This window comes from Phaethon lepturus, unplaced genomic scaffold (assembly GCF_000687285.1).
Source record: "Phaethon lepturus isolate BGI_N335 unplaced genomic scaffold, ASM68728v1 scaffold21809, whole genome shotgun sequence".
Taxonomy (NCBI): Eukaryota; Metazoa; Chordata; class Aves; order Phaethontiformes; family Phaethontidae; genus Phaethon; species Phaethon lepturus.
Window position 1 is genome coordinate 47,719 of NW_010564439.1, and position 25,165 is coordinate 72,883.

At 39.6% G+C, this 25,165-nt stretch overlaps 1 protein-coding gene across 1 annotated transcript in view; it reads left to right on the forward strand.

The window, feature by feature from the left end:
- Positions 1-17,723, forward strand: part of LOC104626853 (disco-interacting protein 2 homolog C-like) — a gene marked incomplete at both ends in the record, with an annotated part of 52,063 nt that extends 34,340 nt beyond the window's left edge. The window contains 5 exons of the mRNA XM_010294878.1: positions 857-988; positions 2,324-2,443; positions 3,383-3,580; positions 13,637-13,728; positions 17,613-17,723. Of these exons, the coding sequence (XP_010293180.1) occupies positions 857-988; positions 2,324-2,443; positions 3,383-3,580; positions 13,637-13,728; positions 17,613-17,723 (653 nt within the window). The remainder of the gene's footprint in view (positions 1-856; positions 989-2,323; positions 2,444-3,382; positions 3,581-13,636; positions 13,729-17,612) is intronic.
- Between the last annotated feature and the right edge of the window lie 7,442 nt (positions 17,724-25,165).

Here is a 25,165-nt window from a genome sequence, read left to right on the forward strand (position 1 = left end):
ACTCTAATGCGGATAAAAACCCGGAAAAAATTTATGAGACAACCCATCAACCCATAAAAATAGTACAAATACGTAGGTAATACAAATTCAGACTTCAAAACATGGGAAAACAAACTGTGGTAGCATGCTGAGTTATCAGGCTATGAAAGAGAAAGATTAGCTCTGTGGAATTGGTTAGCAGTGCTGGCATGAGTCAGACCAAATTGTGTTTGCCTTCTGGAAGGCAAGTCTTTGTTATGCAGAGGAATTGAAATAGCTCCATCTAAAAATAGTAGACAAGCAAGTGTCCATGCAGAATGCAAAGTTCATGTTTCTTTACATTTTATTTCATTCCCCTGATTTCAACCCTGCTATGATTGATTTTTTTCCTAATATATGAACAAATTCTTTTCTTAACTAAAATTGGCATATTCAAAATACAGAGGTTACACAAGTGTTATGCATTGGCACTTGCAAGTGATTGAGAATGTGCTGTGTTCTTTTTATTCAGAAAAAATGACGCAGTAATCTATCAGAAGTATATTTATCTGGGTCTTTTCTATTTGAGGCTGTTCACAAGCTTTAACTTAGCATAAAATTAAATGTCAGTGGAGAACCTACAACCTAATTGTATCCTTTTTTTTTTAGCTTATTGCTTCTATGATTGCAGATATACAGCCCCTGTTTTAATCATTGGAAACTTCATTAAAATCATACTGTATATTATAGTTGTATACATTAATTTTGTGTATTAACTTTAACACCTGTTCAGATGTTGGGGAAAAAAAATCAAATAATATCCTTTCCTTTCCCTTTTGCTTTTCTGCCCTTCAACACTAGAGGTACACAGTTAAACTTTCTAACTTATTTTTCACAGAAAATCATTCTGCCCCTCCAGATGTTACCACTTACACCTCAGAACACTCAATACAAGTAGAGAGACCACAAGGATCAACGGCACGGGTGGCACCAAAGTATGGAAACGCTGAGCTTATGGAGACTGGTGATGGTATGTCACAAAATTGTTTTCTTTCCGAGTATGGTAACCTTTTTAGTGGTTACTGTATGCATCTGCTCTTTATTTCTTCTGGGCACTTTTCACTTCTAAACACGTAGAAAGTTTCAGCATCTTTACAGTCCTAAAATAAACTGATATAAATGAAGCCAACATGGAGAAGTATTTCTTAAGCAGCAGAGCTGATTCCCTGTAGAAATTGTTTGGCAAAAGAAAGCAGTGAATCTCTTTAGATTTGCTTTTATCATTCTGCCTGGTTACAGCTAGTCTGTTATTTAAATGGCAAAGAATGTGACGTGGTAGGATAGCTACATCTTGAAAAGTTTGAAGTTTTATTTTCTATTTTTTTTTGAAAAACAGTTATTTGTAAACCCTTTCTTATTTACTGCTCCTCTTTTCTAAAACTTGTTAAACAATATTTCAGCAAGGTGTGGAATTGTTGACTAAGTGTATCACATCTAGACTTAGCAGCTTCAGCTCTAAAAACCACTTGGTAATGGTTTTGGAGCCAACCTTATGGAAAGGTAGGAAGTTGAAATTTCTGCAATGCAGTGACAGAAAGCTGTTAGTTCAGGAATGGATGACATGAACATCGTAGAGACTTTGCACTCTACTAGGAAAAAGGAAGGGGGAGGTGATTGATGGGATTATATTACAGAAGTGCCTCTTGCCCCACGCTCCTGTTTAGAGTTGTGTTTTTCAAAGTGCTGCATGGGCAAGCACACTCCCTTTGGAGATTGCTGGCTGGTGAGATTGGCTGTAGGGATGTTCAGTGAATACAGGGTGAATACAGCTAAAGTAATACAAAGATGTGAACCACGTTTAAGACGGATACTGGACAGATGTCCACTACAGTGTAAAGAGCAACCCAGAATAAATGATGGGGCAGAGCCTATGACCCACACTCCTTGCTGAGCTGCGGTCTAGTCAGACAATACTGATATGACCAGTGATCATGAGGAGAGCCAATGCCCGTCTTCTCACTGACCGTTGTCAATGCCACCTAGAATTGTTCTCTAAGGTTACTGACATTTGCTGTCGGGAGGTTTTTCTCACTATGCTTCTCTCCCTCAGTCTATGTGCTGTTTCCCCTCTAATTTTGCAAGCTCACTCTGACATTGTTGTATTGTTTTTATTTAAACTAGGCATCATTGTTCCTTTTTGCTGAAATGATCTTAATGTCTTAATGTTGAATACTTGAGTCACAGTATGGCATGAAACTGTAGTTGTGGTGGCCTTGCAGTCCTAGCCTTTTTCTTACCCCACTTAACGTCTGGTGGTGTTCAGCGTAGCAGTCGACTGATGTCTCCATTGATCCCTGTCCTGCAGGAGTACCAGTGAGCAGCAGAGTGTCAGCAAAGATTCAGCAGCTGGTCAATACACTAAAACGGCCCAAACGACCACCATTACGAGAGTTCTTTGTAGATGACTTTGAGGAATTGTTAGAAGGTAAAATGACTGTTTTTCAAAAGGTTTGGGGATCTCTTATTACAACTCTGTAAAATGTTTGTCTCACACATTCTAGAAAGCTAAGTAAGCCCTCCCTGTACTGACAAGTACCAAAAAGCATTGGTATTCAGTGGAATCTGCTTGTAGTGAGCTTGGACATAGAGCCGTAGAGTCAAAAGTCTCTCTTGTTTGCTCAGCTTCTGCTTCTGCTTGCAAAGAAACCACAGAAGAGACCGGAGGGAAGCTTTGCTTTGAGAACATTCAGCTGTGGGTTACAGCCATTGCTTTTGAACACCAATATGAGAAAAAGTGTCAGTGAGGGAGCGTATTAAATGTTTTACACATCCTTTGTGTAAGAGAGAAGCATTGAAAAGATGAACTAAGTGTAAGATAGAAACAAGGATAAAGCCAATAAATGGAAATTTTTTTTGGAGGCCAGTGCTTTGAGAATTAAGATTTGCCAGGATGTGGTGATTTAAATAGTCTTCATAGTGGTTTATAAGAAAGCACTGTAACAGAACATGACTTAAATCAATCTATTACTTATGACTTGTTAAAGTAGATTTGTTCAGTAGTTTTGCAGTTTATCTCATTACTGCATTTTTGCCGGGAAAAAGTATTCTCCGTCTCTCTTTAGGAGTAAAGAAAGGTTGATTATTTCAAAGGTAAATACATGCATGCTGCCTCAGCAGTTTCTTTCCCTGCTTGTAGAGCTAGTGTAAGGATAAGCACATGCATCCCTGAGATGTTTCAGTTACTTCATCTCTATTAAAGTTTAAAGTTAATTATTCTGTTATATTTCTCTGTTGCTTCTCAAAACCTTCTAACATGTTATTATTTTCAGGATATTTTGCAAAGGTAACTTATTCTCTTGGTTACACAGGTGTACACAAGGTATAGAATTTACATGGTAACTGTATATCTTTTCATAATCATAAGTTCAACAGCCAGATCCAAACCAGCCAAAGCCAGAAGGAGCTCAGATGTTGGCTATGCGTGGGGAACAATTAGGTGTGGTTACAAATTGGCCGCCTTCTCTGGAAGCAGCTTTGCAGCGATGGGGGACCATCTCACCGAAAGCTCCTTGCCTAACCACTATGGATACTAATGGAAAACCACTGTATATTCTTACTTATGGTGAGCACTCTTCAAACTCCTTGTGCTTCTATATATTGTATACAACGTCTATGTGTATAGTAAATGCATAAATATACAGTGAAAAAAAGCCCTCCAATGATGCATCTGTTCCATTTCTGAGTAGGGTAAGATAATTCTGAAGCTGTTGGTGTCTGAGTATGGATTGCTGATATATGTTATAGTATGATTTATTTCACAAAGATGAAAAGAGCTGACTAGATACACCCATGGTTTCACAGGTTATAAATTAAAACCACCTTTTAAATAGAAATACAACCTAGGGCAGATTTTCCTGGAGATTAATGTCTAAATCCATTGCCCGTGGATATTGCCCAGGCTTTCTTCCACAAAAGCAGAACCTGGTATTTAAAATTCACCAGCTTCCTGAAGAAGTTAAAATAGGACTTTTCCTGTGTTCTACTCACATTGTAGTAAGTGTGATTTGAATTATTCCTCCTGATACGTAGTTGCACAGCCAGCAAATGTACCCCTGTGACATAGATTTGCCAGGATACAGTTCAGTGTGATCTTTGGTGTGTTGATATAGTTCAATGTGTACTGCCTGACAATCTATTGCAACCAAGAAAGGCCAAATAAAAATAAACATAAGGGTATCTCTGACAAATAACTCCCATATAGCTTCTAATTTGGAGATGTTCAGGGGACATTTGGGAGATGTTGAAAGGAATTATTATGAATAACTGTCAAACTTTGAAAGCACATTGGAACATTTCCATATGCTATTGATATGGATATAAAAAATGTTTTGCTCTTTCTTTTTTTCTGCCTTCTCAGGGCCCTAGAGTTGTGTGCAGAGAATGTTTTTACATGCTGTGAGATAGAGGTCTGTCTGTTTTGTTCAGTGCTGAATGCTCCTTTCCATTCAGGAGTCTGACTGAGTGAGGGTCCCTGGCTGAAAAGATGTCTGCTGCAAGTTTGGCATTGCAAATTCAGTTAAAAGCTTTTAAAGCATAACAAAACCTTTGCAACTGAAGGTCAGGCGTGAAACATTTTCCCTTCAGGTACCTTAAAGTTAAGAAGTAACTTAAATTAGGGACCAAACATATGATTCACCATTGATCAATGTTTTTCTTCCTTAAGGACATTTACTTGGAAGTAGAGAAGACTTCTAAAGTTTGCAATTACATGTTTGCAGAAAAGCGATTCATATCATCTACTGAATGCCCTAAATAAATTGGACAAGAAAGGAAATGAAGATGTTAGTGAGAATCAGACCATTTTTCCGAATATGGGATTCTGCCCAGAGAGTCTGAGCATATGTCCTGCTTTGCCTGAAGGGCTGTAGGCTGAGCAAATCAAACTGAGGAACTCATCCATACGGCTCACGGAGCCACCTGGCCTGCTTCCCTGTCGTAAGCTAACTTGTTCCAACCCCCTGTTCTAAATCGTCCAAATCCCAAGAAAAATGGGACTAAAATTCATGTTTTCATTACTTTCATTTTGCAGCACTTTAGGATATGGGTTTTGCTGTTGTCTTTTAGTAGTTTCCTGAGGTCAGAAAAAATAAAATCTTGTGGTTTTTTCCTTCCTTTTATCAATAAAAGAAACTACAAACCAAAACATTTCATAGGAGATTTAGTGAATTCTTCTCTGCTAGCTAGATTTCAGGCTGTCATTCTTCTTCATGGGAAATGTCCATTTACTGCCATAGCAGTTTTCTTAAATGACAACTCCTTTTGAAACATCATTAACATTACAGTCACCTGCCATTCTATTGGTGTCTTTATGAATGATTTTGCTGTAGCTATTCCACCTTTTGTGTCTGTAATATTTTCTAGCAATTGTGGGCATGGCATGGCATTTTTTAAAGTTGAACATCAAGAGACATTAAGCCTTGAACTAAGCGAAGACACTCTTATTCACGGATTTTTATCCATGTGTGTAGTTCCACTGGCCCCAGTGGTAATAAACTTCTGAACGATGAGTTTAATCCAGAATCCTACCACATGGTATTAATGCTTTATTTCCTTGTGTGCATGCTATGATCGGATGACTAAAACTTTTGAATATCAAAACTGAGGACTTTCAGTAGCTTCTGAGCTTGTACCTCACAGTTATTTTCAAGTTCTTTGCCAGTCTAAGGAAACACCATTACCATATTTTCACTGTTTTGACAAATATTCAAGAGTTTTAAGAATAATTCAAAGTTTCTAGAGGCTCAGAATTCAAAGTTTCTAGAGGCTCAGTCTTTGACATGTTACCAACATGATCACTATGCACGTCGTCTTGAGTATTTTACCTCTGTTTACTGTTTCTGCTTCAGTCTCTTCTCACACCCTCTTGCGTCTTTATGAAAATCCTCTTAATTCATCCTCCAACTTTCCAGTTAAGAACAGGCTTCTGCATGATGTCTTTTGATCCCTACTTTTTTTATACACAGCATCTTCTCCAGTTTCTTGTCTCTGCATGGATGAATTGCAGGTTTGCCTGCTTATTCCAGTCTTCTTTCCATCTTTCCAAACTGGATTCCAGGAGTGTCTCTGCAGCTGTCAGCTAGGTCATAGCCCATCTGAATAGGAGTAACTATTCGCTTAACACCAAGTGTATTTATCTCCTCCTTTGTGAATCATTGTAGACAACATTGCCATCTTGCCCGTCACTCTGGCTATAACTTGAGTATCATACATGACCTGGACGTTCCTTTAGTTTTGTGTCCAACCTTGCAGGTTATTTTGGGAGGAAATATTTTCAAATGCAGCCCTTTTGCTGCATCTATATGGTAAAATCTCATCCCATCTGTCACCTTAGTCTTGATTCTTACAGCAGGCTCTCTCTGGCCCTGAAAAATGCAGTGTTGGCCTGTTGAATCTATTCAGGATGCTTTCATACTTCCCCTTGGTGGTCTTGCATGTTGAAAAGGAGCTCTCTGAGAGACTCCACAAAATTGTCCTTCTCCAAAGCCTTCCTCATAACTCTTTTTCTGTCCTGTCCAGAGACATCTGAGAGTAGTCAGACAGATGGCCAAGCTATGACATGCTTGGTAGTGGTAGACTAGTGTGATAAGACCACCCTGTGTGATATACTAGAATGAATTTCACTACCTAGCAGTGGCTGATGTGGATATCATACTGTTAGTGTGGATTTAAGTAGTGAGTGCTCTAGATCATGATGTGCTGTTGTGCCATAAGGGGAACTGGTTTAAAGAAGCTGTTCTTTCAGCTGTTGCTTAAAATCATGTTTGCCTTCCCATTCCTCTGCAGGAATTAATCTAATTTGTAATGCCTTATATCTCCTGTGTCTTTTTTTTTTGGCATGTTTTTTTAGCTTTTTGCCTTCATAGCATGTCCGGACTGTTTTCCTCCACATGTCTCATATTACTGTAGATAGAAGAAATGAATAACTGCATTTGTAGACTTGATCTTTTCAATCAAAATGAGCAGTTTGCCTCATTTCTGGAAGATCTTCTCAGTGCCCCAGTTGTAATCTTTATTTAATGTACTCAAAACTCCTAAACTCTTTCTAGTGAATGAAACACTATGAATATTACTTATTTCTCAAATATTTTGTTCCTCTGGGAACTTGGTTAACGGGAGAACATCATAGTTAAGTTATTCACAGTCCCTTCATAAATCAAATCACTGAATACGCATAAATTGAAATGTCTGAGATATGGGAAGGAAAGATTTCTTTATTGGGTTTTATGTAAGTCTGATCTCTAACTAGAAACCTAATATGTGCTTTGAGGAAAAGGAAGACAATTTCTGGCTCAGACAAAGTTAATTGGAGTAGTCAGGCATCTGGTTTTGGTATTGTTGGTATTAATAATGAAGCACTTAGTGATTTCTTAGAGGAGTAACATGAATAAAGGACAATTAAATCCTATACAGTACTTATGCTATCACAGTTACTTTTCTTACTTAAAATTATTATTCTAAGAAGAATCAGAAAGGCTGGTGAAAAAGTAAAAAACGGAAAGTAATTTGGGTGTGAGCAAGTTTTGAGCTTTCTTACTGTAACCATTAGTAAAAACAACAAAACAAGTACCAGTTAACTACCTCTGATTCAGAGAATCTCATTTCCTTTATCTAACACTTTCTGTAATCAGATTTTTTGAAAACCATTTTCAGTAGCTCCTATGTATTGTTGCCCACATCAGAGGCCCATTGGAGACAGCAAGGCTAGCAAAAAAGAGCAGAGAAGGCTCACTGGATAGAGAAGTATTTTTTCTTCATCCATCTGGATTCTGCAGAGAAAGAAACGTTTAGAAAATGACATTTTTTTCAAATGAATTGGCCATTAAAAAAAATACTCAACGCAGCTGTAAATGTTTTGAGGCCAAAGTCACACTGCCTTAGCAGAGGTGATGTAGCTTATAGTGGAGATAGCCTGAGATGGCTGAAACTTAACAACAGACCAGAAATAGCCAACCTCAGGCCGTGCTGCACCTGGCGTGCGACCTGGCCCCCACGTCCTCTTGCTGCCAGAATCTCCTAGGCCAGGAGTTTCACAATTATCAGGAGAGAGAGGGAATCAAGAGTCTTCTAACCAAGTAACGACATAATGAGCCTGTCCTTCTCTCTGAAATAATTCAGTGCTTGCAGAGGTATGTATAGTCACGGTTGAAGTCCCTATATAGATAGATATCAATCTTATGGTTGTTTAATACTTTAAACCTTTATTTCTTTAATAAAAAGACAGAAAATTATTTTTAAAAATCTGTATTACAATCTATGATTAAGACTGGAGTATCAAGCACTATAATAGCAAGGTTACCTCTATTCTGAATATGTCTGGAGTCTTTTTTTCTCTGCAACAGAACATTTGATGTTCTTTTTCTTTGGATATTTTTCTCCCAAGAGGCAACAGCTTCATTTGCTGCTCAGCATGGTTTTAAAAAGTTTATGAAGAAAGAGTTAACAGAGCAGCAGAACTGCGAGTTATTTTGCAAATAATAAAAAAAAAAGTGTCCCTTTACCTGCATAGCATTAGGAAGTTTGCCATTTACACCAGATGTAATAAATACTCTTATTTCTATTTAATATAAGAAATGTCATACTGTGATATTGAGAAAATGAATATTTGATAAAATTATTTGCAGTTAAACTTTGGCAGTCTCGCAATTGCTGTGCACGGAGTTTGGTAAGCGACCACTGGTTTGGCTTTGTGGAGTTAGTGCTGTGTGGTTCTGAAAAGCATCCTGAAAATGATAAGGAAATTGATTGTGGTTTGTTTTCTCTCCTGAGTTTTCTCCCTGATACAGCTTTTCTCTTACAACCTTCTTTACATTCAACACAAACATACTCCTTTTACAGATTTGCAAAGGAAAAGTAAGGGGTTTTACTTCAGTGTCATGTGAAAAGCAGCTAATTTTTGTTAACTGATCCCTTTTTGTGTGGTTTTTAATACCTCATGGTTTCCTTTACCCTCATAATGTGTTGCTTAACCAGATGGGACTGGCTATCAACTCACTCCAGTTTGCTAAACTTTAGTTGGTAAATATACTGCCCTCTGAATAGACTGTTAAAAAAAGAACAAGACTGAATACAAGTGAAATGTAAAATAATGTGGTTGCTGTTGTAGATTCACTACTATTCAACTAAATCAAAATTCCAGCAGCAAAAGAAAACGGCCTTACCCCATGCAGGTGTTAACAGTGTTTGTCACAGCTGCCAGAAAGCAAGGTGCTGTTTTCCATCCTGTCGTACCTAGAATATCTGCGTATGCGATGTCTGCTGGATATGGCTCGGCTTCAGAGGCATAGCAGTACTTGCTTATACTTGCTGGGCAATGGGAACACTCAGCTCAGTTTGCAAGTGTGTGAAGAGCATTAAAGGTGACTTGGCCTCCCTGCATAAACGGACTGCCAGGGCATGCAAGTCTGGCAGCAGCACTCTGGGCAAGCGACAGAAGATACAATCTGGGCTAAGGAAGGTAGGATCGTCTTTGGAAGAAGATTTATTTCAGTAAATGCTTAAGCAATTATAAGTAAGTTAGGCAATAATAGATGCAGAGAAAAGCTTAATTTCTTACCATCTTGTGGAGTTATACAAGATCTGGAAAGCAGCACCACAGTTAGCAGCTTGATGGGAGGTAGGAACAAGGTTATAATTTGTAGTAGCAGCAACGTGTGTGTTAACTGGATGTTGTTGGCTTTTTTTTTTCCAAAATCAACGTGGGAAATTCTTCTATGAACACCAGTCTGTTTTGTTTTGTGATCTCAAAACTGAGGGGTGATTCAGGTACTTAAACATCTGGTGCCCCGCGTTACCCATGGCGTCTGTGTGACTGGCAGACACGGCAAGGGGCTGCAGGGCCCGGGCCCCTTCTGGAGAGTGCCCTCATGCCTGAAACACCACGGGATGCTCAGATCCCTCACTGATGACTTACCTCTGCAGATGACTTCCCAATTTTTCATTTTTAAATGCAAGAAAGTAGGTGCTCATGTGTGGCTGGTGAGCAGCTCCGAGGCTGGCAGGCACAAGTCCTGTCCCCGGCGAGGCAGGGAGGAGTGCTGTTCGAAAGGACCCCGCTGCAGTGGGGACGCGGGCAGGAAGGTGAAGAGGAGGAGGGCTCACGGGGTCTGGTCTTCACCTGAGGAAACGGCGGGGAAGCAGCAGCAGTGCTCGAGGTGCCTGCACCCAGCAGCACGTGCTCTGCCACCACAGGCCGGGCCGAGGGCAGTCTTCTGCAGCGGCAGCACAGCTGGAGAAAAGGAGCTCTGGCACGGAGCTGAAACGCAGGCTGGTCCACTCACTGCTAAATGAGGCTGTTGCTTCAGTTTCCTACATCTGCCCTCCTGTCTTGAAGCCAAATTATTAGAAGATTAATGGCAGTGTGTTTATCTGAGGAGGACCGGTGCTTCATTGCACTCCGGCTGAGGACAACGGGCATATCCTCAGCGACCCCGAACAGCTGGATTTCCGCTGCAGCCCCCGTAACGAAGACAATTTACCGCGCACAAGGGTCGGCCCGGCGGCGCTAAGCCCTGTCTCGGTGCGAAAGCCTTGGCTAAAGCACAGCTGGCCTCCTCGCCGGGGCCTCCCTCTCCCGCGGCACAGATGTGGCACCGCACGGAGGTCGCGGCAAGGTCGCAGCATCAGGATTTGTGGGAGAGGTTTTAGCAATCGGCTTTTCCCAGCAACGTCTAATCTCTCAAGTTTGCAAAGGAAGAATTACACTGAATTGCAACCTAAGCAGAACCAAGGAAGGAAATACTTCAAAGATTTCCTTGTTTATAACATCCTCCGTTACTGAGGGCTTTTATCCTGCAGTCGTGGAGTCCTTTGTACATGTCAGTGCTGTTGGGGGGCCAAACAGCCAAGGTAGCAAAATAAACGCATGGTTCAGGCTGCCTCTGGTCAGAAGCTCGTGCCCCATCCAGCAGCCACAGATCTGGCCCTGACGATTCACACATTCCTGGCTCCAGCTTCTGGATTACTGCCCCCTTTGTGGCCCTTTTTTTATTTATTTTTTGAGACGCAACTATATGCCCTGGAAGAAAAATCACGGGCTTCCTATTGAACACGATCCAGTTCAAGATCTGCATGGCCTTTGCTCTGCCTGCTTGCGAAGCTGCCTTGCCCGCCCTGCCTGCCCCGGCTGCCGCTGGAGCGGAGGCAGCAGCAGGCAGGGGCGGGCAGAGCCTGCAAGGGGTAGAGCGAAGTTACAGCCTTTAAGGGCCGCAGGAGAGACGGTATGTTCCAGCTCCTTCCCGGCTGAATGCAAACTGGTTTCTTGGTTCCAGTTTTCCACAGTTTCACACCCAATATGCACATGCAGTTAGCTCGGCTAAGTAACGTCATTTGGTACTGCACCAGTAAATAGAGCAGGAAAGGGCTATGGTGACAGAAAATTCAAGTACTTTCTGACAGTTAGAAAATATAACGTCCATTTTTTGTGCAGTTCAAAGCGTGTTTAAACAGAAAGGTGAGGAGTTAGGGAGGCAGCCTTATATGCTCTGTGTTTCAGAAGCTGAAATAGAATTTTGGCAAGAAAAGAGCATAATGACAAAATATATTTAAAAACTTAGTTCTTTAAAAATTTACTAGAAAGTAAAACCTTCGAATTTTCTTAGTCTTTGAGAAAATTTAATTTCTGCATTTACTCAGATCACTTACGTGGAGATGGTTGAACGGTGTACCCAGGTACTTTGGAAAGAAGGCATCTAAATATTTTAATACGAATAGCCCTTAGATTTCAAAGAAAATATCGTAAGGTGGCACATTGGTAGATGAAAAATCAGTGTGAATACGTCACAAATGCGAACTTAAGACTTGTAACAGATTTAATCTCCGTAGTTCAGACAGAACTTTTCACAGCAGCCCCTTATGTCTTTCAGAAAAGGGATTAAAAACTCAATGTTCATTTCATGCTTGAAAGTGTTTTGTGTAAAGATGGTTCTTTCTTACAATTCAGAACTTTTGCTAGGCTTTTGATTTCCATTCTCCAATTTTCTGTAGCATTACTAATTGCACTTTTAAGTTTGTTGCCACTGAAACTTTAATGTTGGAAACCTTTAAGAAAAAGAATATTTGCTTTCTTAAGGCATCCTTGTTTTTATCTTACCCACTTGTCAGGTGTTGACTGTAGCATCAGGGATGCTTTTAAAGACTTTCTTTCCATCAAATGCAGGTAGTTCTGCTGTAGTGCTGTGAGTGTCACTCCTGCAGAGGTACTCCTGTATCCATGCTGAGTTTCTAGTGGAAGAGAATTGAGTCATGTTTCTTTCTGAGCACCGAGACGATTCAGCATGCGAATACTGGAGTAATTTTAGATAAATGAAAAACTTTGCAAAACATAGTTTGGTGATACAATATTACCGTTTTCATAAGAAGTAATTGCATTTAGTACTTTCTCAGTAACAAGCAGCAGTGACCCTTCCAATTTTCCCTAAGAGGAAAAAAAGAAAATCTGGCCTTCTCATCATACATTATATTTATATCAGATTTGCACTTAAAAATAATTCAGTAGTATTGCATTTTATAACCAGGATGTGGAGGAACTTATTATAACAACTACTTGGCTTAGCTATAAATAGCAATACTGCCTGTTTGGGAGCCTGAACTGCTGAACCCCATAGGTAATCCGTTGTCAGAACCTATTATTGTTTAACTTATTGGTGGGCATGAATTAAAGATTTGTTACTATCAAGCTGAATACTGCTGAAAGACAGTACCTAGGGGCCAGCCAAGAACAAGGGCTCTTATGCTCAGTATTGTTCAAATGGAAGTAACAAGGTCTCTAAACAAAGGCAATCTGAAAGAGCTTGCATAGTTGGAAGATGCTGATCACTTGAAGGATTAATGAAAGGCATGTAATGTGGCCAACAAGGTCTTGATGAGAGACTTTTTTCTTTAGAGAGTATTGGGGTAAGGTCTTGATAAGGATCAGCTAAGTGTGGAGATGGAAAGATGAAGCAAGGGAGAAGAGAGGTTGTTAAAAGGAAGGGGCCCTGGGGCAAGTGAAATGAAACTGAGGGAAGGGAGACTATGGGAGAGTGAGAAGAAAAAGCCAAGTTAAATGGAAGAAGGCCCAGAGTTGAAAGTGAAATGCAGCATACAGATGTGCTAAGGATCAGAGGGTCCCTGCTGCTTCAGTATGCCCCTGTGGCTGCGGGGTGTTCTCTGTTTGTTGGGTTTTTTCCTTGTCTCTGCTTCTTGGGACTGCTTTCTTTTTTCACTTGGTGGCTTGGGGTGGGGGAAGTGCCATCGTGAAATCTCAGTAATACCCTCAGAGGTCAGCCTGGGCTGAAACACGGCTTGTCCAGCTTGCTACAGCTAGGGGTGTTACCGTGATCTGTCTGGCATTGATGATGTTTCAGCCACAGAGTAGGAAAACTACTTCCACCATGAAGAAAACTGTTCTTACTTTTAATTTTCTTCTTAAAAATGATGCTGTCTTAAAAAAAAGAGAAGTTCAAAGAAAGCTTCTGATGAGTGTTTGAATATTGCCACTAGTCCTTTAGTATTGTCATATTTAGTTGGAAAACTAATAATGTTCCTACTATTTTTTTCACTGCTTAGGTATTCCTTCTCTTTAATAATCTTGTAAAACATAAGAATTTTAAAATTAATTTCACAAATTTTGTGTTAATAGGCAAACTTTGGACCAGAAGTATGAAGGTTGCTTACAATATACTACATAAATTAGGCACAAAACAAGAACCAATGGTACGACCTGGAGACAGGGTGAGTATCTCAGTGATTTTTACTTACTAATAAATCAGATCCCACGCTGATGAAGGGAGAAAGAGATATTTAGGGTGCTCAGAAGAGATCAATGAAGTGAAATGTTGGGGGGGTGAAATCTGCCTTTTACTCAGAAAAAAACTGATCATTCAGACAGATATTTTGAATTTCATAATAAATAACCTGATCTGGTAGTTGCTGAATGGTAAGGTGAAGTTGCGGCAACATCAACAATAAACATTCCCATGGAAAATGATTTTTGGACATAGAACAGCAGTCTGTTTAGCAAAACTTTGCTTATGGATCCTGGAGGTGTCATGTGGGTAAAAAAACTTACTGAATAGTGACTTTGTAGTTGTTGAGATGGTAGAAACAGGAGAAGCATTGTGGAGGACAAAAACAAGCAAAGTAAGCACATCTTGGCAGCCAGTTAAATAAATAAGTTACGCTGACTGGTAACATGGAGAATATTTCCATTCCTGCTTCCTGACTCTGATGCAGCTACTGCTAGAGGCTGAATCAAGGTGAGTGGATAAAGTCCATAGACAGCAAGGTTTACGGAGGTAACACTTGAAGTTGTTAAATGAAGACAAGGACATCGTATGGCTTTGCTGCTGACGTACTTACAAACCTAGGACTTCCGTCAAGGCTGGCTGAGCCTGCTGCCCCTTTTCTCTGCCAGCACATGCATAGAAATTTCCACAGGTCACGTTCCAGTTTGGCTTTAAGCCGTAGAATGGAGATTCCAGAACAAATTTGTCAGAAATGCAAATTTTAGTCCTGTCTTAGTGCTTAGAGTTGTGAGGGTGGGATTAAGTCTTCCTTACCCTGGGGTCTGATAGCAATTCTCAAATTGTTGATTCACTTGGTCCTCTTGTGCCACACGTGAGAAACTTGTTTGTTTGCATTACATGTTTCTTAAGGGCTTCAAAAATGAGAGCATGCAATAATGCTTCCCCCCCCCAAAAAAAAGAAAAAAGATTTTTTTTTTAAATGAAACCTAACAGTTCTTCCTATGTTTCTTTTTTAAATAAATCATGAAGAATTTAACTACAGGCTCCCTAGATCCTTAATCTAAATTGCTTCCTACAATGGCATTCAGCCAGGAGTAAGTTGTGAAGAATCTCTTTTACTTGATATGTAAGTATGTCTCTAAGCAACAGCAGAAGAAACAAGTTGTTCAAGTGTACACATCAAAACAGTCCAACCAGAAAGCTCCAAAAGGAATAAAGTTCACATATGGGCAATGCACGTCTCTCCCTATCTATTGTGTGCTAACTGCTCATCTTTGTGTTCATTTACTGCAGCAGCCACTGGCATCTCCTAACATTAAGAAAGGATTTATGGATAATTCAGGCTGAAAGCTGAAAGTTTAGCTAGTGCAGGACACATAAGCAGCAAATTGCAGCTCTTCTAAAATAAGTCCACCTAGATTACCATGAAACAAATGTTTATAGCTGAGTGCTGAAAGCATATGCTTTGCGTTGTACAAACATCTTGCCTAGCATCCCTGTGTAACAGAAACATGATTATTTGAAGCAACTTCATGTTGAAGATGAGGTGTTACTGTGCTTCTGATGTTCTAGGCTGTTATTCTGGCTGTTATCCCCCTGTTGTAATAACATAAAAGCTTTCTGACCTCTTTGAAGACGGCTTTTTATTCTAAGTAATGTATTTTGTGTGACAACAGTAAAAGGTAGTTTTTAAATATTAAATTAAATACAGACATATATTTCTGGTCTTTTCTAAATAAGAGTTTAATTGTTTCCTTATGTTAATATTATATAAAATTCAGAAAGGCCTTTTTCCCTTTAAAAGCATCTTATATCAATACAATCTCTATTGTTCATGACTACCATTACCTCACTCCTTAGGTTCTTTGAGCCAAAAAATAGGTGAATGTGCCTGCATTTGATTCCCTGTATCTGGTATTATTATAGTACACAGTGAGCTGCATTTGCCTTCTATAGTAACTTCAGAAATTTAATCTTGTGTCACCCCAGACAGCTGCCTGGAAATTAAGCTTGCCCTCTGAAATATCTACTAGATAACCAGATTCTCATCTGCTAATATACACCTTTTTGCTTTTACACACTTTATTTATTTATTTGGTATAGGTCTGTCAGTGATTAATGTTTTTTGGAGGGGAAGTTAATGCCTCGTTCCCACTGGACTTCAGTGAGCTTTTTTCACCTCTGTCAGCTCCTTTGCAAAGATTCCCAGCCAAACCTTCACTGCATGTATGTAAACAAAGACCAACACAAGACCCAACAATCCTCAGAGTATCTTTTGGGATCTTTCAACATCTTCCAGATGTTTGCTGGGTTTAGCAAGCTCTAACATCCCCTCACTGCACCTAGCAAAATCCTTTCCTCTCCATTTCCCCTGAGGCTATTTATGCTATGTGCAGGGAGAATACATACAGTAAGCTCTGCATAGCCATCTCCGGCAGTTGGATTGTTTCACGTGCAAGCGTACAGATAAAGCAGCAATGCATTTTCTCTGAAGTTTCGCTAAACAGTTCTGAAGTTAAAGGCTTCACTTGGACGAGGTTGGTTAGATTTCTTCTAGTTTGAAGAAGTCAAGTTAATCTATGGGAGGCGACTATCTTTGAAGCCATGTGAAATCACTAGAAACACTTTTAATCTCCAGTAACTGAACCTTGGAGCGTATATGAAAACATGATGATTCTACTTCAAGAGACTGAAACACAGAACTCTTATGGATGACAAAGCAGCCAAAACTCAAGAGTTATTAAGTAGTTTCAGCAAATTTTAAGATGCTGTAATAATACACTCTGATCCTGTGTGCAAGCCCAAAGGAATTAAGTTTGAAGTCATTCTCCATGCCTTTTGCATGCCACTTCAGTTGACCGTGCAAGATAGTTACCAGCTGCATTACAGCTGTTTAAGATGTGAGCTGAGAATGTGCATCTGACTGAACCAAAACAAAAACGTAGGCAGGATCTAGCCACTGAGGTCATTCAGCAGTAAGTGAGAGCAGTAGTTTTTCCCTGCCCTTGCAAGGAGTGTCGTGGACTCTCTAAGTTGCTGGATCCTCAGTGAGACCGTGCACTCTCACCTCTCCTTCCCCTTTGCCCACTGGAGGATCTAAGACACTGTCTGCAGTGCCCACAGAAGTAAGCTGCACAGTTTAGCTCATTGGGGGAGGAAGGGCACCCATTGAGCATACAAGTGATTTACTATGCTATTTTATCTTTTCTTGGCATTCTTTTATCAAAATAGTTACCTAGCCCTAGCCCTAAAGCTGTGAAGTTTAACAAATGCAGGGCTATCTTGGCGTGCTATATGGCCAGCTCTGGATGTGATGTTTGCTTCTCTAAATATCAGCTATTGATGTGCACTAAGTACACAGAAACTCCTACACTGGAACAACAATCCAATCCTAAAATGAAATTGTTGTATGAGGCAAAACATAGGGAGACAAAACGTAATGTGTTAGTGATTGACATAATGGCATAGTAAGTCTGGGTAATCTGAATTGGTCATGGATCCACTTTGTTTTCAGTAACTTCAAGCAAATTATTTAATTAGAGTGTAAAATTCTATTAATTCCATTTATGTGGTTATTTAACATCTGTAAAGCAATCACTAAATTGAGAACCAAATGAAAGGTATTGTCAATGTAGGAAACAATGCACCAGGAAAATATTTAACTCCATCGTAAGTGAAAATGTTCACAAAAGGAATATCTATCAGAATAAATTCCTTCTTATTCTTAATTCATCTTTCATTAGGTATTTGAATAGTTATCATAGAAATGTTTTGGTAATCATCTCTCTCCTAAAGGAAACATGGAAACTCTAATTATCATTATCTGAAACCTTGGATAAAACATTTTTAACATAGGTCTTTTTGTTTCAGGTAACACTCGTATTTCCTAACAATGATCCTGCTGCTTTCATGGTAGCATTTTACGGCTGCCTGCTTGCGGAAGTTGTCCCCGTCCCTATTGAAGTGCCACTTACAAGAAAGGTAGGGAACTGAATTTCTTCTCTATACTGCATTTTAAAACTTATGTCAGAACAAATCACAACTGAACATAGCTTTTGAATACAATTTTGTGGTTAACTAGCTCTGAATCTGAGGATACAAAAATAATGCCGTGTGGTGAGTTATATATAGTTGCTTCTTGTCTGTGATGGAAACTTTTCGAGATGTGCTTGCAATTTCAGCAAATGCAGGTCCATCCAGAAAAGGAGAGGAAAATTTTCCAAGACAACAGCTCTGCCAGTCCTAGATGGATTATCTTTGTAGCCTCTCAAAGCATTCTGGCGTTGGCCAGTGACAAAGAATCATTGGCAACAACTGCTGATTTTCCACCTGTCCCTGCAACCCAAGCTATGTTATAATGTGACTAGTGCTGTGTATGCTACTTCAAAGCACTTATGGAAATGCGTTCTTGTGTGTCTGTATATGCATATGTCGCTTCTGTTACCATGGTCATCACTGCTAAGGGTGGCACTTGAACAAATTAAATTTGGGAATTCCTGCCACAAAACATACATTCATAGAGAAGACTGGCCATTACTAATCAAAAGCCTTTCACGTCCAGTATTGGTTCAGAGATTCAACCATGTATCCTAGGGACGTGTTAGTAGACAGATACAGCAGTTCCAGACAGAAAGAATGCCTGGGGGCAGTGAGGGGAGGGGGCTCAGTGATATAGGTGAGCCACAGCTGGGAAGCTTACATAGATGCTGCTGAACTTGCATTTTTTTCTGAGGATATATGCCTTGAAGGCTGCAAATACAGAAAAATGTATTTATTCATCACAAGTTCTTTTTATCATATCCCCCTAATTTTACCATGGCTGGCCACAATGCCTGTTGTAAAGTTCTCACAAATATGCACTTACATAATCCCTTTTTTATTGGCTAGCACTAATAATGCCTTACTTTAATTATTTGGTCTGGAATTGTCCACACAAAGTGCGTTCATTAATCCTTACAAACTTTATTATTTTGAAATATTATAATATTATGAAATTATTTTGGAAAATGTTGACTGAAGCCGTGAGGTTTTTCCAAGAAAAGGGCTGGAGAAATGTATTGCTTTGCTCACATTTTCAATTTTTCAGTTGTCAAGGGCTTTTCTTTGAAATGCTCTGGTATCACAGCACCCTGGAGCAGAAGCTCAGATCTTTGTTTCATGGACAGGTACCCTGCCTTTCAAATGAAAAGCCACGAAAACAAGTTTCCAAGCCCTCATAAAGGCTTTGCAGTTTGCACAACTCACATAGCAATTTAACAGCTATAAATATCTGGAGATTCCCTCCTTCCTTACTGAATGTATTTGAACCTTCCTCATCTCTGAGAAGCTGAGCTGATCTCATCATTTCTCCATTATGTTCACACATGCCCTGGCCAACATCTGTGGTAGGCCCGTGCAACGGTGAAACCAGAAGCTGTCAGGGAGAGAAGGGATGGTAGCTGGAGGACAGGATGGTTGTTGAACTGGTGAAGGAGAAATGGGGGCAAGTGAGTGGATCAGACAACAAAAGGCCATGATCCAGTTGAGCAGATGTGAGAGTAGCTGAGCAGAAGGAAGGACACTGGGAACCGAGGAAAAGAGGAGACAGGAGGTGCCCCAGCTTAACTGGCTAAGATTGGAGGAAGGGTGCAGGTGAGCTAGAAAGGCCATGCAAGGAGAGAGGATGGGACCTCAACTTGTCTACCTGCTTTGGGGAATAGGGTTATGCTATTTTATTTGTAAAGTGTTGTATTTGAAAGCACGGAGAGGTGGACGTGACTATAGAATGACAATAGTGATTTTCGCAGAAATGCAGTGCATTTGCATCAGGCTCTCACCATGCTTTCACACGTGAATTCAGTACCTTAAGATAGTTTGAGGCAGTTGCATAACATGGTGCATTATTTCAATATAAAACAGAGATTTTAAAAGCATCAATTAAAAAAGGTGAGCTGACTATGTACATTTTAAGATCATGCGGAGTGCTCATGTGGGTAAGTCTGCTTTCATTCTACAAAAAAAAGAAGCAACATGGCTTTGAGGGATTAAAAAAATCTAAGATGTCTTTCCCTGTTACTTATTTTCCAAGGTTTAATGACATTTTAAAGTATATTTGGTAGGTGTAAATTTGATTTATTTTGGACCATCTGATACCACATCCATCCAGTAAACTATAAAATCCAGCTGTCCAAGTAAATACTCTATGTCAAATTAATAACTTACCCTAATTTGGTGAACGTCTTGGGGTTTTTTTTAAGAATATGTGTGTATATATGGGTATATAAATATACACTTACACATGCATATATATGTATATTTATATAAAGTATTATCTACAGACTTAGACTGTTTAACTATTCGTTCCATAATGTTTAAATATCAAATTAATAAAACAATAACAGTGATACCAGTGCTATGGTTAAAAAAGTGACATGGTCTATGATCTATAAACAAAACTATGCAATCTCACAGCATATACTATTGCAAATATTTTTGCATTTGTTTATATGGAATGGGAACTGGAGTGGAAACAATGAGATGAAAATCACGTTCTGAGTAGTCCCAGAAGGAATACCTCTGCTTGGTCAAATGGCAGCGGATTGCTTCTGGCATCCGTGGGAAGATGTCATTCATGTCATCACACAATGGCCTAGGCTGTTTTTTTATGCTTTCTCATTATTTGTTCTTTTTTCTGCATGCTTCAATACGTTCTGGCAGTGGAGATATTTTGATTTGCTTTTTGGAAGATAGAGATGTGAACTAACAAATAGAACGACAGTTATAGTATAGGCTAATGCAGACTTACAGAATAACAAGCTGACACAGGATGAGCTATTTCAGGGACTTATATTATGAGCACATTTTCAATATTAAAAAATTGTGCTAGCAGCTTTAATACTGTTCTGCATTTTCATAAAGAAGATTTTTTCACAGCTCTGTGCAAATTGGTTGTGCCTGGCAGTTTGGAATTGAACAGCAATGTTTGCAGCCAGATAGCCCTTTGGCTTACATAGTACTCTGCAGACATTTGTGTATAAATGTGATTTATGATTGTATAATAATGTGATTGATAGTAATGGCTTTTGTTTTACCAGCCTGTAGACTTTTGTGTGCATTCCCTTTTCTTTGTATCATGGCTGTTGGGGTTTTTTTTTTAGATTTTGGCAGAGTTTTTTTCTGGTTCATTATTAGCTGAGGGTCCATCTCTTAATGCTCTTTTGTTCTGTATCCCATCTTCGTGTTGATAGAATACCTAGAATTAGTTGTACTTCCCCCAAGGAATTCAGGAGACCCGTCTGACATGGCATCTGGGATGGATTGACTGAATCCCCAGCAACCATGCAGTGTTGTCCAGTTTAGATTTATTCCCAGAATGCTTCCTAGTGTTTCGCAAAGACCTGGGGATTGACACGCATATCAGCATATTTTGGCTCTTTAGACTTGGGAAATCAGATCTAAGATTAAAAACTGAAATCCTAGTGTTTTTTAATGATGTCAAAACTAAGTGCTCTTACAACTTAACTCTTCTTACAACTTCTCTTCTATACAACAGCTCTGAAAGCTGCCACTTCTGTTAATCTTGTCTGAAGCTAGAGTATTACAAATTGTTTCATTGTATGTGTGGTATGATGTGAATTGCAAACTATATATCATAGAATGTTCCATCAAGGTAGATGATACGGGATTTTCCACATGTCAAGTTCTAGTTCAAATAGCAATTTATTATTTCCCGTATGAAAAGATATAAAAATATGGTTTTGATTTCTTTTTCTTCAGATTTTTTAGGTCAATGTTTTTTTCCATTTGATGGGCACCATGAAAATTATTATTATTCTGCTCTGAAACAGTCAGGGGAGCTAATCAGTTTTAATCTTAAAATAACATTTTTGTTCTCCAAGCACATTCATAGTTATACTAAATCACATGCTGTGAACATATGAACAAAGCAATCCCACATAGATCTTTATGGCCTGCTTATTACAGGCGGTGAGTGTTTGTAGCAGGGTATGTCATGAAAGCATGTCAAAAGCTATTTCTCAGTCAAAACACTATTTCCTAGCCTGTTAGATTTAATGCTACATGTGCTTCCAGCAGGCATTTCTGTGCCCTTCCAGGCACTGGCTCTGACTGTGTGACTGGAGGAATGTGCCTGTGTATTGTCATAGGAAATCTGGAGATACCCACTCCAGGACACTTGGGCTTTTTAAAGGATGCTTCATACAGGGTAAAAACTGTTTTTCAGGAGCTCTTTTTATTAAATCCTGAGAAGTTAGGTTATTAAAGCTTTAACAGTAGCCAAAGAGACAGATATCTTTAAAGATAGTGAAATTGTCCCAGTCTTGTCTTCCATTTGAAGGCAGAATTGTATTCCAAAGGAAATACACCTTGATGCCTTTCCCAGTGTTTCAGGGCCCGAGATAAAATGAGCTTTGTTTCCTCCTAGCTTCAGTCATCTGTAGTGTGCCAGAAACACTGGAGCTCTACATACTTTTGAACATCTTTTGACAAGGCATCTCTTTCTCCACTGGATTTAAAATATGCATAAAATATTATATATTTCTTTTCGGTAACATAGTCTTCCAGTGCTCCAAAGAACATAAGTGCCCTCAGCGCCACATGAGCTCCTGGTGCACATTGCTGGACCCCTGTAAGCCCTGTGCCCATCCTTCCCTCTTCATGCACTTCGGCAGCTGGGCACTGAGCAGAGGTCTTTTGCTCAGTTGGCCACAGTGAATCTCAGGTCCTTTAAAGTCTACGTTTTCTTTTTATGTTTTCAAGTTTAGAAAGTGGTAGTTTTACATTTCATGCGGTGTCCCCTGCCAAAAATAACCTTTGTCTTGCTTTCATTAAGACTTTTGGACATTAAGACTGCTCATAGTTGCAGATTTCATGTGCAAATTATAGCTAGATACCAAAGCTCTGTCCGATGAGACAGCTGATTTCTTCATCATAAAGCTGGTTATGAAAATTGCATCTGCTTTGTGCTTATTTTTATTGAAGTCTTTGATATTTGTGTTTTAAAAATTGAGAGTTTCCTTGATTCTTTTTCACTTTTTTGGTTCAAAAGTGGTGATGCTTAGCCTTTGCGTCTGATGGTTGCCCTACTTGTTCCTTACCAGCAAATTTTTTGGGGGGTAAGGGCTGACGGAGCTCAAATAAGCATCGTAATAAAAAACAAGATTAGTTCAGTCTGTGATGCTTTGCCACATAATTCTCATTTTGAAAGCAGTCTGGAGTTTGCAAGTGGACAGGAGTAACCTTTATCCAACCTTTGCACAGGCTGTCTCTTCCTTCCTTCCTTATTAGATAAGGACATGCACTCTCACTCACAGAGAAAGGATCATAATTGTTTTCCTGCACACAGATACTCTCACAAAGCATTACAGAAATGACATTAACAGCATGCTGAAATGCAACCACACGTGAGATTTTTTTATCCTGACAATGAATTATCACTCTCTGCAGCAGGAAGAAGACAATTTGCCTCCAGGTACTGGTGAAAACCTTTAGGGAACCTTTAATAAAAGTCTTTAGAGAACCTTGAATGGCTACCTACAGCAGAGAGGATTTCCGGCTCGCTTCATCTGAAAGATTGATCTCTCTAGGTGTGTGCAGACATAGTCTAAAGCTATGCAGACCTCATTTTTTGTACCTCAGCAAGTGCTGTGCCTTCAAGAAATGTAAAATGATAGTTCCAAAGTCAACAATTGGTCTCAAACCTCAAACTCCAATACCTCAGCTCTATCTTTTGCCTTCCACCTCCGTTACGTGTCATTTCAAACTGTGAATTGTGGAGGATTTGACAATGAGCATTGCTGGCAAGTCTCTCTCTGTCTGCGTTGGGACTGCGTTGAGTTGTTACACCTGGTCTCCAATCGGTCCCTGAGGTTTTGTTTGCCCCCACAAAATTCAGCAAAATGAAGTGTTTGTGGCAAGTGGGGGGTTGCCAAAGTAGCAGATTAGCATAAATTGTCAAAATAGCAAATAACACTGCTGACAAAACAATATGTCCTGAAAATATATTCCCTTTACGGGTAGGAGAGTGATTTTATTTATGGGAGGAGCATCTGCTTTTTTTCCAGCAGCAGATGATTTGATTTCTTTTTTTATTACTTACAAAGCAGTTTTCAGCATTGCAGACATTAATTTTACATTACTCAAAAGGGATGCCGATAGCTTGTCTCTGAAATCTGAAACAATCTATCCCTTTAAAGCCAGTAGTCTTTTTCCCGGCCCACATGGAAGCTTTGACTGTTTCACGCAAATGACTGCATTTTCAACCCAAACTTCATTTTTCAAACTTAGGAGTTTTACCCAAGGTCGTCACTGCTCTGGGCCTGTCATGCTGAGGTATGAGGAACAGTGAAGACTATAGTGTTTAGGTGCTTGAGCATGTAAGTAAGGTTGCAATGTCTCTGGGATGCATAATGCTTTCAGCTTGAGATGGTTTCAGATCTTCCACCTACTGGCTGTCAGTCCAGCAGCTCAACACCACTTAAGTAGTTAGAAACAATTGCTTCTGTGAGGCAGCAGGTATCACAGGGGCATCTGCATGGGAAAAGGGGTGTCAGCCCTTTCTTCATGTCTCCATTCTCTGCAGTACTTTTTCCTTCTAAGTCAGAATGAAGCCACCTGAAGGAGGCAGGAGGTGGTGGTAACTAGTTAGGAGGTGTGAGACTGAGACTCAAAGTGGGACTGATGGACACAGACTACCAGAAAGCTTCAATGTGTTCGTACCAGAAGATCCTCAACTGGAGCTCTGTGGCCGTTGAGAACAGTGTCTATCACAGTACCTCTATTTCAGCATCTTGATTTGCTTTTTTTTCGCAAGGCAGGACTTAGTGTGGACACCAAGGGCATGGCATAGGATTTGAAAATCTGTAAAACACACTGGATATTGTATACACATGGTGAAATTCTTCCAATCCCCTGTGGTAGTGTTGTGTCACATAATTGTTTAGCCATGTTGTCCTTTCAAATGAAAGAATTAACTGTACAGAAAAAAATGGTGTGAAGATTTTAATGCTATTTGAGATGGGGTTGTCCTGATGTAAAACAGTCTATTACTAGAAACTCTGACATGTGAGTCAATTCTGTACATGATTCTCTCTGCTTGTGTGTGAAGTACTACAAAGGAATGAATAATATTTATGTTGACATGATCTAAACTGGTTGATACGGTACTAAGTAGAAGCATAGTTATCGTTTCTTGTGTTATCTAAAAAACTTAAACTGTTAATAGAAGTTTCCTTTTCCTGTTGTTTTGTTCTGCTATGAGAAGAACCTGACAGATCATTTCTTAACTGATCACAGAATCACAGAATCATTAAGGTTGGAAAGGACCTTCGAGATCATCAAGTCCAACCGTTAACCCAACACCACCATGCCGACTAAACCATGCCCCAAAGTGCCTTGTCTACACATTTTTTGAACACTTCCAGTGA